Below are 14,093 nucleotides of genomic sequence, written 5' to 3'. Positions count from 1 at the left end.
ACTCTGTACTAATTGAGTACATGGAGAACTCATTCTGGAATAGCCAGAGCTTCAAAGGATGCATTCTAGTTTCAAACCATCAAGAGGAATTTTAATCTGTTCAATTCAGAAATCTTCAAGATGAGGGCCCACCTCTTAGCTGTAAGAGAACCTGTATTTCTGGACTAGTGACTGCTCGGTAGCCTTCTTAGGGTAGCGGTTGCCCATCCTGTTTGCTTCCTGTGGCTGTAATAAACACCTTGTATGAAAGCTACTTGGCGAGGAGGAGGTTTATTTGGCTTACACTTTCGGGTCACTCACATCATGAAGGGGAGTTAGGACAGGAGCCCAAGTACAAACCGAAAGAGTCTCATGAGGAATGTTGCTTATTGGATTGCTGCCTTGGTGCATGTTACATAGCTTTCTTATATATAGCCCAAGAGTCCCTGCCTCAGAATGGTCCACAGTGCTCTGAGCCCTCCTACATCAGTTAGCCCTCAAGAAAATGCCTCACAGCCATGCCCACAGACCTGTTTATCAGGATAACCTCACAATTAAGAGTCCCTCAGATAGGATAACAGGCTGATAGGTGAAGCTAAGAGATTCCGTTCCTTGTCAAATTGATGCTCAAACACACTTTAAGCCATACCCATTTCCTTTCTTATTTAACCCAAGACCTCATGTTAATACCAAAATAAAAATATAGCCGGGCGGTGGTGGCGCACGCCTTTAATCCCAGCACTCGGGAGGCAGAGGCAGGTGGATCTCTGTGAGTTCGAGACCAGCCTGGTCTACAAGAGCTAGTTCCAGGACAGGCTCCAAAACCACAGAGAAACCCTGTCTTGAAAAACCAAAAAAAAAAAAAAAAAAAAAAAAAAAAATATAGTACAACTCTAAAAGTCCCACAGTAGTTAACATTGTCAACACTTTAAAGAAAGTCTTTTAAATTTTTTTTTTAAAAATGTTTTTTTAAAAGCCAACATATTTTAACTGTGGGCTCCTGTAAAGTTAAACAAACAAGCAAATAAACAAATTATAACCCTTTCTGCCTTCAAAATCATGCCATGTACTGCCTGCCACTCTTAACATACTTAGACTTCTAGCTTGAGATGCAACTCTGAACCCCCCCAGACCACATTTGGGTGCTGATGTGGAGGCAATACTTTCTGGAAGATTTCACTTTAATGATGCTAGACTTTTTGGTGCCAGGTTCCGGAAGAGTTCGGAAGTTGGCAAAAGCCACTGAATGCTGTGAGCAGAGCTTGAAGGGTCATTTTGAGTAGGAGCCTGGAAGATAGCAGTGCTGAGACTAATAGGGAGGGTGGAGGCCGGGCTCAAGAAATTTTAAGTGGGGGAGCAAGGACTTTATTAGCAACTTCACTGTTTTCCAAAAGGAGCTGGCTTTTGCATGAGGACAAATGAAAAAGTAATGGCTACTTTCTTTGGTGAAAGAAATGTTCTGAAATAACAGCGGCTGAGGCCTTGTTACTTATTGATTATTCTTGTGCAGATCTACAGTGGGAAAAAAGCAAGTGGTGCAGAAAGAAAGAACAATAGGAAGCTTGATACTTCCCCCAAGATAGGTGCGGAAGGGCCTGTATTTGCTAAAGAGATAAAGGCTGCTAAGGAGAGGCTTCCTGCTCAGCACTGAAACAATAGAAAGGCTGCTCTTGGGGCAAGAACCCACACCTGGTGCCAACTTCTGTATTAGTTTCTCTTCTTGTTGCTGCTGCTCTGATAACATAATGTGGCCAAACCATTCCAGAGGACTCCGTGTTCTGGAGGTGGGGAAGGCATGGCAGTAGGAACAAGAAGCTGAGAGATCACATCTCCACCAACCACACAAGAAGCAGAAAAAGAATAAGAAATGGGGCAAGGCTACCAGCCCCCAAAACCTACCTCCAGAGGTGTACTTCTTCCAGCGAGGCTGCACCTTCTAAAGCTTTTGTAATCTACCCCAAACAGTACCACCCCAAGTGCCCAAATACATGGGGCACTTCTCATTCAAACCACAAACAGTAACTCAATGTGAAAGTTACCTTTCTGGGACTGTAGAGATGACTGAGTGGTGTTGAGGACTGGCTGCTCTTCCAGAGTGATGTGAGAGTTCCCTCTGTATGCTGTGATTAGCATTAATGAAGAAAGAAACTGCCTTGGCCTATTGATAGGGCAGAACTTAGGTAGGTGGGAAGGATGGAACTGAATGCTGGGAGGAAAAAGGGTGGAGTCAGAGAGACTCTATGAATTTATTGGAGACAGATGCTGGGAATTTTACCTGGTAAGCCACTGCCACATGGCACTATACAGATCAATAGAAATGGGTTAAATTAAGATGTAAGAATTAACCAATAAGAAACTAGAGCTAATGGGCCAAGCAGTGATTTAATTAATACAGTTTCTGTGTGGTTATTTCGGGTTAAGTTTGCCAGGCTGCCGGAACGAACAGGAGTCCCCTCCTGTAACACCAGAGGATCCAGGTTCGACTGCCAGCACCCACACAGCAACTCACAACCACAACTCCTGTTCCAAGAGATCCAAGACCCTCTTCTGGCATTCGAGAGTACTGTACAAACATGGTGTACTCACATACATACAGAAAAAAGCATTCATATACATTGTATATAATAAATATTTTTAAAAATTTCTCCTTTGTAAAATTCCAAATTCCCACCACATGAGGGGTGCCTGCACTAGGTACCTAGCCAAGAAATTTTTCTTCCTAAGCCACAGGCAACAACCCAAATAAAGTTTTGAAACCTTAACCAAAGACATAGGAAGTTTGGTAACAGAAGGGAGTCATGTGATATAAAGTTACCAGGGAACTGATACAAAACAAAAGACCTCGGGGCATGTTATGACCTTGGCAGCACAGGGGGACAGGGGGCTGTGAACCACTTCAGACTCCATCTGACATCATGTAATGCCAATCAAGGCAAAATCAGAAACTATAAAAGCAAATAACTTTATCTGGTGTCTTGGGAATGACATGTTTGGAAAACAAGAGTACAGAGTGCCCCACAGAAACTTAAATGGTACAGGGGCACTGAAAGGCAGAAGCTGTAGACAACGGACATTCTAAAGTTACATGCAAAGGAAGAGGATCGGCATAGGAAAGGCCATCACCTTAGCCTATCCACCATCAGAGTATGTGCGTCAGATGGCTAGGCCTAAGTACAAGTAAAACGTTCTTCTGCCATTTTGCGATAGTTGAGGCTATTGCATTCATTCAAGGATGTTAGGGGCATTTTCAGACTTGGTTGGATTTAAAAGTTCACATTCCTGCACCCAGTTCATTTGCTTGAATGGACTAATAGCATGTGAACACCCCACAATGCCCTCACAACTCCGTTTTGACATGCTCTGTAGATGTTTTGATGTTTGTGCTTTTTTTCTGAAGGCAGGGAGGAAAGAAGGACCCACCCCCTCCTAGTACTCCAAGGTCATGACTCAAGAGTTCTGTGCTTGCTCTGGTTTTTGTTTGTTTGTTTTGGTTTTGTTATTTGTGTGTGGTGAAGAGGATGGAATCCAGGGCCCCATGCACAGTAGACAGTCCATCTACTGCAGAACCCAGCAGAGATGTTCAGAATCAGTCCTTAAAATCAGTATAATCCAAATAGGGATTACGAATGAAAAGGGATGCCAGGGAAATTCCAAGGAATTTAGGAGCCAGAATGATTGGGACCAGAGATAAAGACCAACTATTTCTTCTTGGATCACAATAGATATCTCTTTCTGTGTTTGGTTCAGATAAGCTTGTACAAAAAGGACTGGCTCATCTCTGTTTTGAGCCAATAAAAGCTCATGAGCAGAGACACACACTGCTAAGAGAGTTGGGAGCTACCTCTGTCAGCCTTAGCATAGGTCATTGTGAATGTTATAGACAGTAATGTAGGGTGATATTGGCTTATGTGGTGACTTCCTCGGTGAGTCCAAAGAATGGGCTTAAGGCTTTAAAAAATTTAAAACAGTAAAGTTTATTGAAGATAATGTAGTTGTTTTGGCATTTTCTGAGAATTTAGTAGATCAATGTTCTTAACCTCCATTATACAGTAATAACATCTACAAGAACCATAAGACAATATATATGCTTAACTGTTTTGGTGTACAATAAATTCCATAAAAGTTAGCTTAGTATTCTAGCTTACTGACTTCTAAAACCTAAACAGAGAAACAAAACAAGGAAAAAAAAACGAAATTCCTACCCAGATAGCAGCATCTCCCAAGTCCTGCTTTCATACGGATGAGACGCTGAATGGAAGCCAACACTGAGGGACGCTTTCTAGAAGAGAATCCAGGAAGAGGGGGCTTGAGAGATGGCTCAGCAGCTGAAGGACTTCCTGCTTATCGGGAGAGCCAGAGTTTAAGTCCTAGCACCTATGTTGGGTGGCTTATAACCACCTGTAATTCTAGCTCCAGGGAGGTCCGAGGCCATCTATATACACATCAACTTAGAAAAAGTATCCAAATGGCTCATGCCTATATCCCAGGACTGGAGGGTGAGGTTGCAAGTTCAAGGCCAGCCTGAGCTACGTGTGAGATTCTGTCTTATAAAACAACAAGGAAGGAAGGACATAAGGGATATATTGGGGTAGGATCTAAATCCCTTGCTAGGATTTTTTTTTCCCTTGAGGTCCAGTTCCACTCTTGAGAGCTACGTGTGCGACCTAATGTTGCTATTACTTTCTTCTTTAGAACCTCCAAATTCCCTGGATCTCAATGGCAGTCACTCTCGGAGAATCAAGCTCACAGCCCCAAATATCAACCTTTCTCTGGACCAAAGTGAAGGATCGATTCTCTCTGATGATAACCTGGACAGTCCAGATGAGATTGACATCAATGTGGATGACCTCGATACCCCCGATGAAGCAGATTCTTTTGAGTACACTGGTCATGGTAAGTTGCTGGATAATGAGGCCAAAGTTATGTAAATAAATGATTGTCTTTGTAACATTACAAACAAATCTTTCATTTTTGTGCAAGTGGCTATTTTCCGTGACTCTCAAGCCTCTTTTGAACCTTACTCTGGGATGTCCATGCTTGGCAGTTTAGAGTATGATGGAGTAGGTTGGGTCCCCAGAGGCTACTCGTCGGCAACTCTTACCCATTTGTGGAATCCCTACACTGTGCCCTGCACTGTTATAGGAAAACTGAAGTGGTGTGGACAAAGAAAGAGACTTGGAATCTGGAACGCCAAATTTAAAGAGAAGGAATCAGTAATCTATTCCTTTATATACACTCTCGCTGTCTAAAATGCTCACTTCCTTAGACCCTTCCATGGCCAGTTACATCTCTCCACAGGTGCCACCTCCTCCTTCCAATACTCGAGCCTTCCGAGACTCGAGCTGTGACAGATGTGCCCCACCTGTGTACCCCCAGCTCCTCACATTCCATGCCAGGGTTCCTTTACTGTCCGCACATCCCTTGTTAAAACTGTTATTTAGTGATTTGCTTGCTTATCTGACCGAGATGCTTACTGGATTGTCCCCACTAGAATGCATGCTTCCTCAGGGAAGAGACTCCATGGTGTTTGATGCTGTATCTTCAAACCAAAAGAAGGAAGAAGGGATGGTGTGGGCTGATGGAGGTAAAAAACAGGCAATGAAAGCTTGCCAGATTCGGGACCATCAGCCATGACAGACGTGCTAGTCTCCTGCAAATCCCTTCTCCTGCTTGGTGACACTTAGCTTGTCCGGAAATGCGGACAGATACAGAGTCCTTGCTTCCTCTAGCAGCACAGCCGTTTTAGCTACGCTTAGAGCCAGGAAGTTTCCCTGGAATTATAGTTGAAAGTCAAAGTGAGACTTTTGGCTCTAACTACTACTCCTTGTTGAAAAAGCTCTTGTGGTCTCACAAAGAGACACTGTGGTTAAAGGATGCTGAGGCTTTTAGACACAGGAAATCCCATTCACGGGAGAATATGGTTGGGAAATCTGCCAGTTAGCTGATTAAGTCATCCCAATGTCATTGAGCCATGGGGAAAACATCCAGGACCTTTGTAGATTGACATAGGTTAAGTTTTTGTTCCCTCAAGTTATAAAAAAGAATAATAATAGTAGAAGTAGGTATAGGACTATTGCCATCTTATTGTGCGTACATCGAGTTATGCTACATTTTTGTCCACTCATGGGTTTCTGTAGGGTTCTTCACACATGTGGCCTGCAGTGGATAGGTTCCAAGACCCCAAACAGACACCGATATCTAAGGCTATTCAAGTCCCTTACATGTATATGCATTTGCATGTAACCCACATACCTCCTCCATATACTTTAAAGCATTTCTAGACTAATCACAGTATCTAATATGACATAAATGTGTATTTTAGGGAATCATGAAAATGAAAAGCTTCTGTGCACATTCAATACAAATGCAAGTTTCCCCCATGTACCTTCTACTTGCAGACGGTTGAATCTACTGATGTTGGGAGCTGATTGTAATAATCCGGATATTTGATCTGACCATTAAAAATACACAAACATAAAGTAAAAAAACATCTCGAATTGGTATCTTTCCCTGCCACCCCAGAGTCATCCCGCCTGCTCTCACCCCTCCATCTAGTCCCGTTGCCCCCTGTGGTCCCAGCTCTTCTCTGGCTAATATACTGACTTGAAACCGCACTGAGGACAGCTATGACTGGCCCCTCCCTCCCCTTGCCTTTTGCTCTGCTGTCTCTAGGGACAGCTTTGTCACACCGCCTCTGAGCCTCTTATTTATAAATAGTAAATCTGTCAAGCCAAGTGGTGGTGTCGGAGCAAGCCGGTAATTAAGGCTGCCACTTGCTGACATGGCTGTTTTTAGGTAGTTGATATAGTCATGTGGGAAGAGGCAGCTTAATGACCTCAGTTATTCTAGGTCTTACTCAGAGAGCCAGATTTTAATGTCTGTTGAATTCTAAAATTCACTTTGATCTCAAGTGAAAGGTGTGTGTATCCCAGCCCTGTTATAAACAAACCAATAAGCAAGCCAAAGTAGGAACCATCAGAAACACAGAGTTTGTGTGAGTGGCTATATTCTGTACAGCAGACATGGATAACCACTGCAGAGGAAAAGAGGAATAGAAATACATTTTAGACCTAGTGTATGAAGTGCTTACAATCTTCGTGTCTTGGGAGTTTTTCAAGTAAGCATGTTGAGGCCAGCATATCATACATCCTAAAGGGGAGTGTTTGTTTTTTTTTAAATTCCTCCTGGGTTTGGTTTTACTTTTGTTTTATTTTGTTTTTCAAGAAAAGGTCAAGTGATAGGAGAACAGGTAAATTGCCAGTCTGCCTGTCGGATACTTTGAGTATAGGTTTTCAAAATTGGTCATAATTTTGTTTGTTTGTTTTTGTTTTTTGAGACAGGGTTTCTCTGTAGCTTTAGAGCCCGTCCTGGAACTAGCTCTTGTAGACCAAGCTGGCCTCGAACTCCCAGAGATCCGCTTGCCTCTGCCTCCCGAGTGCTGGGATTAAAGGCGTGCGCCACCACTGCCTGGCTAAAATTGGTCACTTTTGTAGTTTTTTGCTGGAATATGTAGCATCTATCCCAAGTATTGTAGGGATAATTATTATAGGCCTCATGTCTACTCTGTAAAACAGAGTGTTTTCCCACCCTGTAGCTGAGAACACAGAGATACAGAGAGGTTGCACAATTACCTAAAGTTGTACATCTGTAAGGGGCTGAGACAACATTCAAACCAAGCCTTGTGTTGACTTCCTGCTGCTGCTGCTTCCCTGTCAGATAGGTTGAAGAGTGAAAAAGAGAGGGCGCCTTTTCCTAAACTGAGCCTGCATACAGGAAAGCAAGGGTGAAAGCTCACGCATGTCCTAGTGAGGGTTTCTATTGCTGTGAAAAGACACCATGGTCGATGCAACTCTTACAAAGGACAAACGTTTAATGGGGTGGCATACAGTTTCAGAGGTTTAGTCTGTTATCATGGTGTGACATGGTGGCTTGCAGGGAGACATGGTGCTGGAAAAGGAGTTGAGAGTCCTACATTTTGACCCTCAAGCAACAGGAAGTGGTCTGGACACTGAGCATAGCTTGAGCATACATGAGAACTCAAAGCCCACCCCCACAATGACACCTCCTCCAACGATGCCATGCCTACTATAACAAAGTCACACTTCCTAATAGTGCCATTCCCTAGAGCTTATGGGGACCAATTGCATTAAAACTACCACACCATGTGTACTTCCTTAGGTCACATTGTTGATGTGCGTACCTGTCCTTTACAGCCTCAAGGATTTTTACACCCATCCCCTCTTTTATTTAGTAACTGATGACCAAATACTTTTCCAGGGAATTTGCCTAACATTGCCAGTTTGCTTATGGAAAAACAATTTAATCTCTCTATCAAAAGATGCAACTTGTTCCCCTGCAATCAGTTTTCATTTATAGCTGTGTCCAAACAGTTGGGAAATATAATTAAGGCTTGATTTTTGTGCCAACAAAATCAGAATTACATGGATAATGAAGGGCTTGGGGGTTAGTTGTTCATATGAAGGACAATCTTGATTTTGCTTTCATTGCTTCATGATACCAACCATAGAAGCAAAATACTCAAAGATCGAGAAGGAAATGCTGACCTCTTTCTGTTTTCCAAACCAACCGTAACTTTTCTCACAATCCAGAACTAACTCAGGCATGATGAAGTCTCTTTATCATGGGCATGGGAAGACGGAAAAGGACTTGACCTGTGTGTTTCTGATAAGAACATCAAAGACGAAGTGTCTATGCTTTTAGACTGTCAGGGTCCCCAAGTGATGTTTAGTGACCCCACCTAAGCAGCTTTTCTAATGTTGATGACATTATTCTTGCTGACAGGCACGCCAGCATCCTCTCAATCAGAGTCACACCATTCAGCATCCCTTCTTCTCAGCACCAACAGGCAGCCAGCTTTATGAAATCAAGTTCTTGTTTCCATGTTTGGTGTGCAAGTGGTGATGTGTTAAGCTTGTATGTCTGAAACAATTTTTTTTTCTTTGTATTCTTGTACACTGAGATTTTCTAGAAGGTTTATTTTTACCATTTTTTAAATTAACTGTCCTTCTGTGCGTATACATGTGAATATGTACATCTGTGTGCAGAGATGCCAGTGAAGTCCAAAAGAGGTAGACAGATCCCCTGGACCTGGTGTTACGGGTGCTTGAGAACCTAGTGCAAGACCGAACCTGGGTCTTCTCTATAAGAGCAATATGCACTCTTAACTGCCTAACCATCTCTCTAGCCCCTACACTGAGATTTTACACCCAAATTAACTTCCTGTCTGTTGTTTATCACCAGGGGGACTTTAACCTCTTAAGCTGTGTATTAGATGTCTTTGCTAAAGCCAGAAAATGTCAGGCATCTTACCTTCTGACAGCTTTTCTGTCATCCGTGAGGTGTCATGATGTAGAAAGCCAGGCAGCTTTCCCAGGTGTGTGCTCCCATGGGAAGACCACGCTGAGCCCATGCACTGTGGTCAGAGCATTCAAGAGTGCCTGTGCTAAGTCATCTCAGAAAGCCAGGAGGAAAGGCTGAGGTTGACGCCTCTCTTATGAAGATCTAACTGTCTGAGGACAACTTCTTAGTGAAGAGGAGAAGATGATGCTGAGGACTGATGTGGAGGACCTGGGGAGAGTTAGATAAGCTCTGAACACATCTGCAATAGCTGGGAAATAAAGAAGGGCTCATAAAGTTATAACAGAATTATTAAGATCAGGAAGGTACTGCTAGTTCAATGGGCTGAAGAGAGCACTTTACTGCCCACTGACTTGTGTTATCGGTTTCATGACATGAACAAGTCATTAAACTGATCTGAAGATTGTTCTCCTCCTTTCCTCCATCCCTCCCTCCCTCTCTTTTTCTCCCTTTCTTGTTTCTTTCCTCCCTCCTTCCTTCTACCCCTCTCCTGTCCTCCATCTATTGCCTTTTCTTCTTCTCCTTTTCCTCCCCCACACCCCTGCCATTCTTCCCCTGCCATCCCAATGCTGGGCAATCATTCTGCTTCTGAACCACATCCCTTCCCCCTGTTTCTTAAATGATTCTTTTTTTTTCCTTCCAATTTATGTCAACAAGAAAGGAAGTAGATGGAAGCACAGTATGTAACAGTTCCCAAATTCTGAAACATTAGGACTAACTCCTCAAAAACAGTCTGATCCTGAACTTTTATACCAAGTGAATAATCACGCACCTTTGAACAAGAAACAGTAGGAAAATGTGCATGGGTGCACCTGTGTGTGTGCCCGTGTGTGTGCTGAGTGTGTGTGTGTGCCTGTGCAGACATCTCGGTTGCTTCAATGTTTTGGCAAGTATAAATGAAGCTACTTGTGAAGATTTCTATCTGGAAATACCCTTTCTGTTGGCTAATTGCAAAGGAGTTGGACTTTGTATTAATAGGAGCTTATTTATGAGAAACTTCCAAACTGTGTTTCAAAGTTCCTGGAACATTTCCGTCCCCGCTGTCAACACACGAGCGTCCCTAGTGTGCTGTATTCTCACTAGTTTGCTGCTTGTCAGTGTTTTGGATTTGGCCTTTGAAATAGTAGTTTATTCATAGCAATAATTCACTATTGTGTCATTTTAAAAATGCTCTGTTGATAAATGATGTCATACATCTTTCCTTATGCTTCCTTGGTATTTATACCTCCACTGATGAGGTGACGTGTGCTCAGTTCTTTTGTGAGTCTGTGTGTATGTGTATGTGTGTGTGTGTATGTGTGTGTGTGTGTTGCTAGGAACCAAACACAGCCCTGTACATAGTAGGAAAACACTCTACTACTGAGGTACAACCCCCAACACCATTGTACCACTTAATTGCTAATCAAATAGTTCATTTTCTTATTAAGTCTTAAACATTTTTGTGTATTCCAGATAATAATCATTTAGCAGACTTGCACTCTATAAATACACTCTCCTAGTCTGTAGCTGCCTTCTTTTTCTCTTGGTGCTGTCTTTCATGGAGCATGTTGTCAACTTTAACACAGTCTAGTTTGTCAATTACTTATTCCGTGAATTTAGTGTTATATCTAAAAAGTCACCAGTTGCAGACCCAGGCCTGGTGGCTCATACCTTCAGGCCCAGCTATTCAGGGGGCTGAGGTAAGAGGCATGCTTGTGTCCATAAGCTCTACAGCAGCCCAGGTAGCGTGGCAAGCCCTAATAAAACAAACAAATATATACGTATATAAATACCGTCTCTATGTCAAGGTCAGTTAGATTTTCTCTTACATTGTCTCTGGGAGTTTTATGGCTTACTTATTTTACATTAGATTTATGATCCAGTTTTAGCTAATATGTGAGTAGATACAAGTTTGAGTCTATATGTGTATACATCTATACACATATATGTGTGTAGACAGAAGCTTCTGTCCTGCCCAATTCTGCAGCTGTTCAGTCCCAAAGAAACACAGAGACTTATATTAATTATAAATTACAGGCTTATTACTAACTAGTTCCTACAACTTAAATTAGCCCGTAATTCTTATCTATATTCAGCCACATGGCTTGGTACCTTTTCTCAATAAGGCATTCTCATGTTGCTTCCTCTGCATCTAGCTGGTGACTGACTCTTTGCCTTTCCTCTTCCCAGAATTCTCTTAGTCTGGTCACCCCGCCTATACTTCCTGCCTGGCTACTGGCCAATTAGCATTTTATTAAACTAAGACTAGTGACAAATCTTTGCAGTGAACAAGAGCATTATCCCATGGCATGTGTGGGAAATATGTACATTATGTATATGTTTACCATGTCTATATCATATGTATATATCATGCAGAATTAATATATATATATGATATAGATACATAACACCCCCTCACTATCACCCTACAGAGATTACCAGGGATAAACTAGAGCAGGCTGGATTACCAAACAACTTTGGCGAGTTTTGAATTCACTGAACCTTAGACTCATGGAAGTTCATGGAGGCTCTGGAGAGTCGTGAGTTTACTGATATCAAGGGCACATGTATACACGAACATCAGAAGATATACTATGTCTGAACCCAGAGTTCTTAGGTATCAGGGACAAGATGAGAAATATGGAGCCCAAGAGAGCTGGGATTAGTAGCTAAGTTTCCCGACCCAAGCAGAAAGAAAGAAGAAGGAAGAAGTGCCAGACAAATCAGTGGGTCTGCCCAGGTGACATGGTGCTTGATCAGAAGCCGAGGTTGCTGCCTTCCATCCTTAACAAGCTGCTGAGTGCTGCTGGGACCATAGTGGAACCAAAATGAGCCAGGGCTGTGTGGGTGGTGTGGCTGTTACTATTGGCAAAGAAGGCCAGGCTGGCTTCCCAGCTGAACTATAGTTTCCCATTCTGAGTCCTGAGTAATTAGGTACTTGTGGGTATGTAGTGACTGCCGAATCTTCCAGCAGGATGCAGTGCTGTGTTGTGGGTCCTTATAGACTATCTCTAGTCTCAAGAGCTTGCTCAAGCTTTCCTGCATCCACCCACTCACCTTCCTGGAGTTTGCATATTCTGAGAAGGTTTCTACGCTCACTGTCGGACATGTCAGTGAGGTGAATATTAAAGGTGATTCGGACAGAGTTTCCTAGCCCCAGGAGCTCACGGCCTCTTCAGACTGGGAGTCACATTCAAGGCACATCGGTAGTTTAGGATAGTTTGCAGAGGTGCAAGCATCAGCTGTATTTATTGCTAGCTTTGTTACCGATATCCACATTGGTGTAATGTCCATTTTAACATCTACTGCCGTGCCGATACCAGTGGGTGAGAGACACAACCCTGCTGTCCTTGTCACTGTGACACAGGAGGAACTAAGGCAAAAACAGTGTCATTTAAATGGTCTTTTCCCACAATGTGGAAATAAGAACAGCCTTATCTCGGAGTCACAGGGATTGTTTGGTGCCGTGAAGAACACCCTTTGCTAAGGTTCATCGATGCCTCTGCGAGAAATGGCTAACACTTGCAGCCTAGCCTTTTAGTGTACATGGTTATTATTTTGAATGCATAAGAATAAACTTTGACCAAAGAATAGTCAGTGGGGTTTTATGTTGTTATTGTTGTTTCATGAACCCAAAAGTTTCAAAGCTGTCAGGAAATTTCCAGTCTACAAAGTTGTTTGTTTCCCATACAGTGTATAATCTTTACTCTGGCATATTCTGGAACAATGTGTGGGTCATATTATCGGTCTTCTGTACAAGCATGTGCCCTAGCTTCACAACAGTACAAGGGGTTCAGTTTCATCCCTATTCTTAGAGTCTTACAACAGATCGAGGAGGTAGTGTCATTAAGTAAAGGCACTCCAATACTCCCAGCAACCAGCCGGCAACCAGGGGAGATGGCCTCAGCAAGCTAAAGGTATCTATCTGGTCCTGATTTATCACCATACCAGAAAGAGCTATAGTATTTAACCTGTCTGACCAAGGATGAGTTGGTACCAGAACTCTAACCTCGACTGTTCCTGCTTCAGCATGTGCTTAGGAGAGGAGCTGGTTCTTCCCTCAGTCTGTAAGGTAGGTGTTGTACGGTCAGGCTGCTGTCCGACTCTAATGAACCATTCCTAGCACGCAGCTCCAGCCGGTGACTCTGCAGGAAGAGTTGGCTTCCAATCCACTCTCTATCCTGCTTCTCCTGTGGAAGTCTTGCTGCTTCAGTCCCGCTCTGTGCTTCCCTTCCAGAAGACGCCACAGCCAACAGAAGCTCTGGTCAGGAGTCGGAGTCTATTCCAGAGTACACAGCCGAAGAGGAGCGAGAAGACAACCGGCTGTGGAGAACGGTGGTGATTGGAGAGCAAGAACAGCGGATTGACATGAAGGTCATCGAGCCCTACAGGAGAGTCATTTCTCATGGAGGTACTCAAGATCTGTGCAAGTCTGGGGGATGGGGAGAGCAAGCCAGGCTTTTCATCGGGAAACAAATGTGGGGTTCAACTGAATTCTCGGCATGTAGGATATGGTCATTAGGAAGACCGCAGCCCTGGAGGGGCGTCCAGTCCCCTTCAGAGGCTCCAATACATCTCTTTAGACTCAGCTCCATAGTTATTTCCACTACCAAAAGTTTATTCTCCTACAAGCCACATTACATTTGGGATAGTCAAAAACCTCTGTTTTAGCAAGGGACCCAGAAGAGGGGAAAGTGTGTTTACCTGGGAACTCCAGGCACATATGTAGCATTGATTAAATTGAAGACTCAGAACAA

General features: G+C 43.2%; 1 protein-coding gene across 1 annotated transcript in view; it reads left to right on the top strand.

Moving 5' to 3' along the window:
* Window positions 1–14,093, top strand: part of Prune2 (prune homolog 2 with BCH domain) — a 258,384-nt gene that overhangs the window by 215,749 nt on the left and 28,542 nt on the right. Inside the window, exons 11-12 of the mRNA XM_057779958.1 lie at window positions 4,672–4,872; window positions 13,574–13,747. Coding sequence (XP_057635941.1) covers window positions 4,672–4,872; window positions 13,574–13,747 — 375 coding nt within the window. The remainder of the gene's footprint in view (window positions 1–4,671; window positions 4,873–13,573; window positions 13,748–14,093) is intronic.

The sequence above is a fragment of the Chionomys nivalis genome, chromosome 8 (assembly GCF_950005125.1).
Source record: "Chionomys nivalis chromosome 8, mChiNiv1.1, whole genome shotgun sequence".
Classification (NCBI taxonomy): Eukaryota; Metazoa; Chordata; class Mammalia; order Rodentia; family Cricetidae; genus Chionomys; species Chionomys nivalis.
Note: the sequence above shows the minus strand (reverse complement) of the source record. Positions and strands in the feature narration are given on the sequence as shown.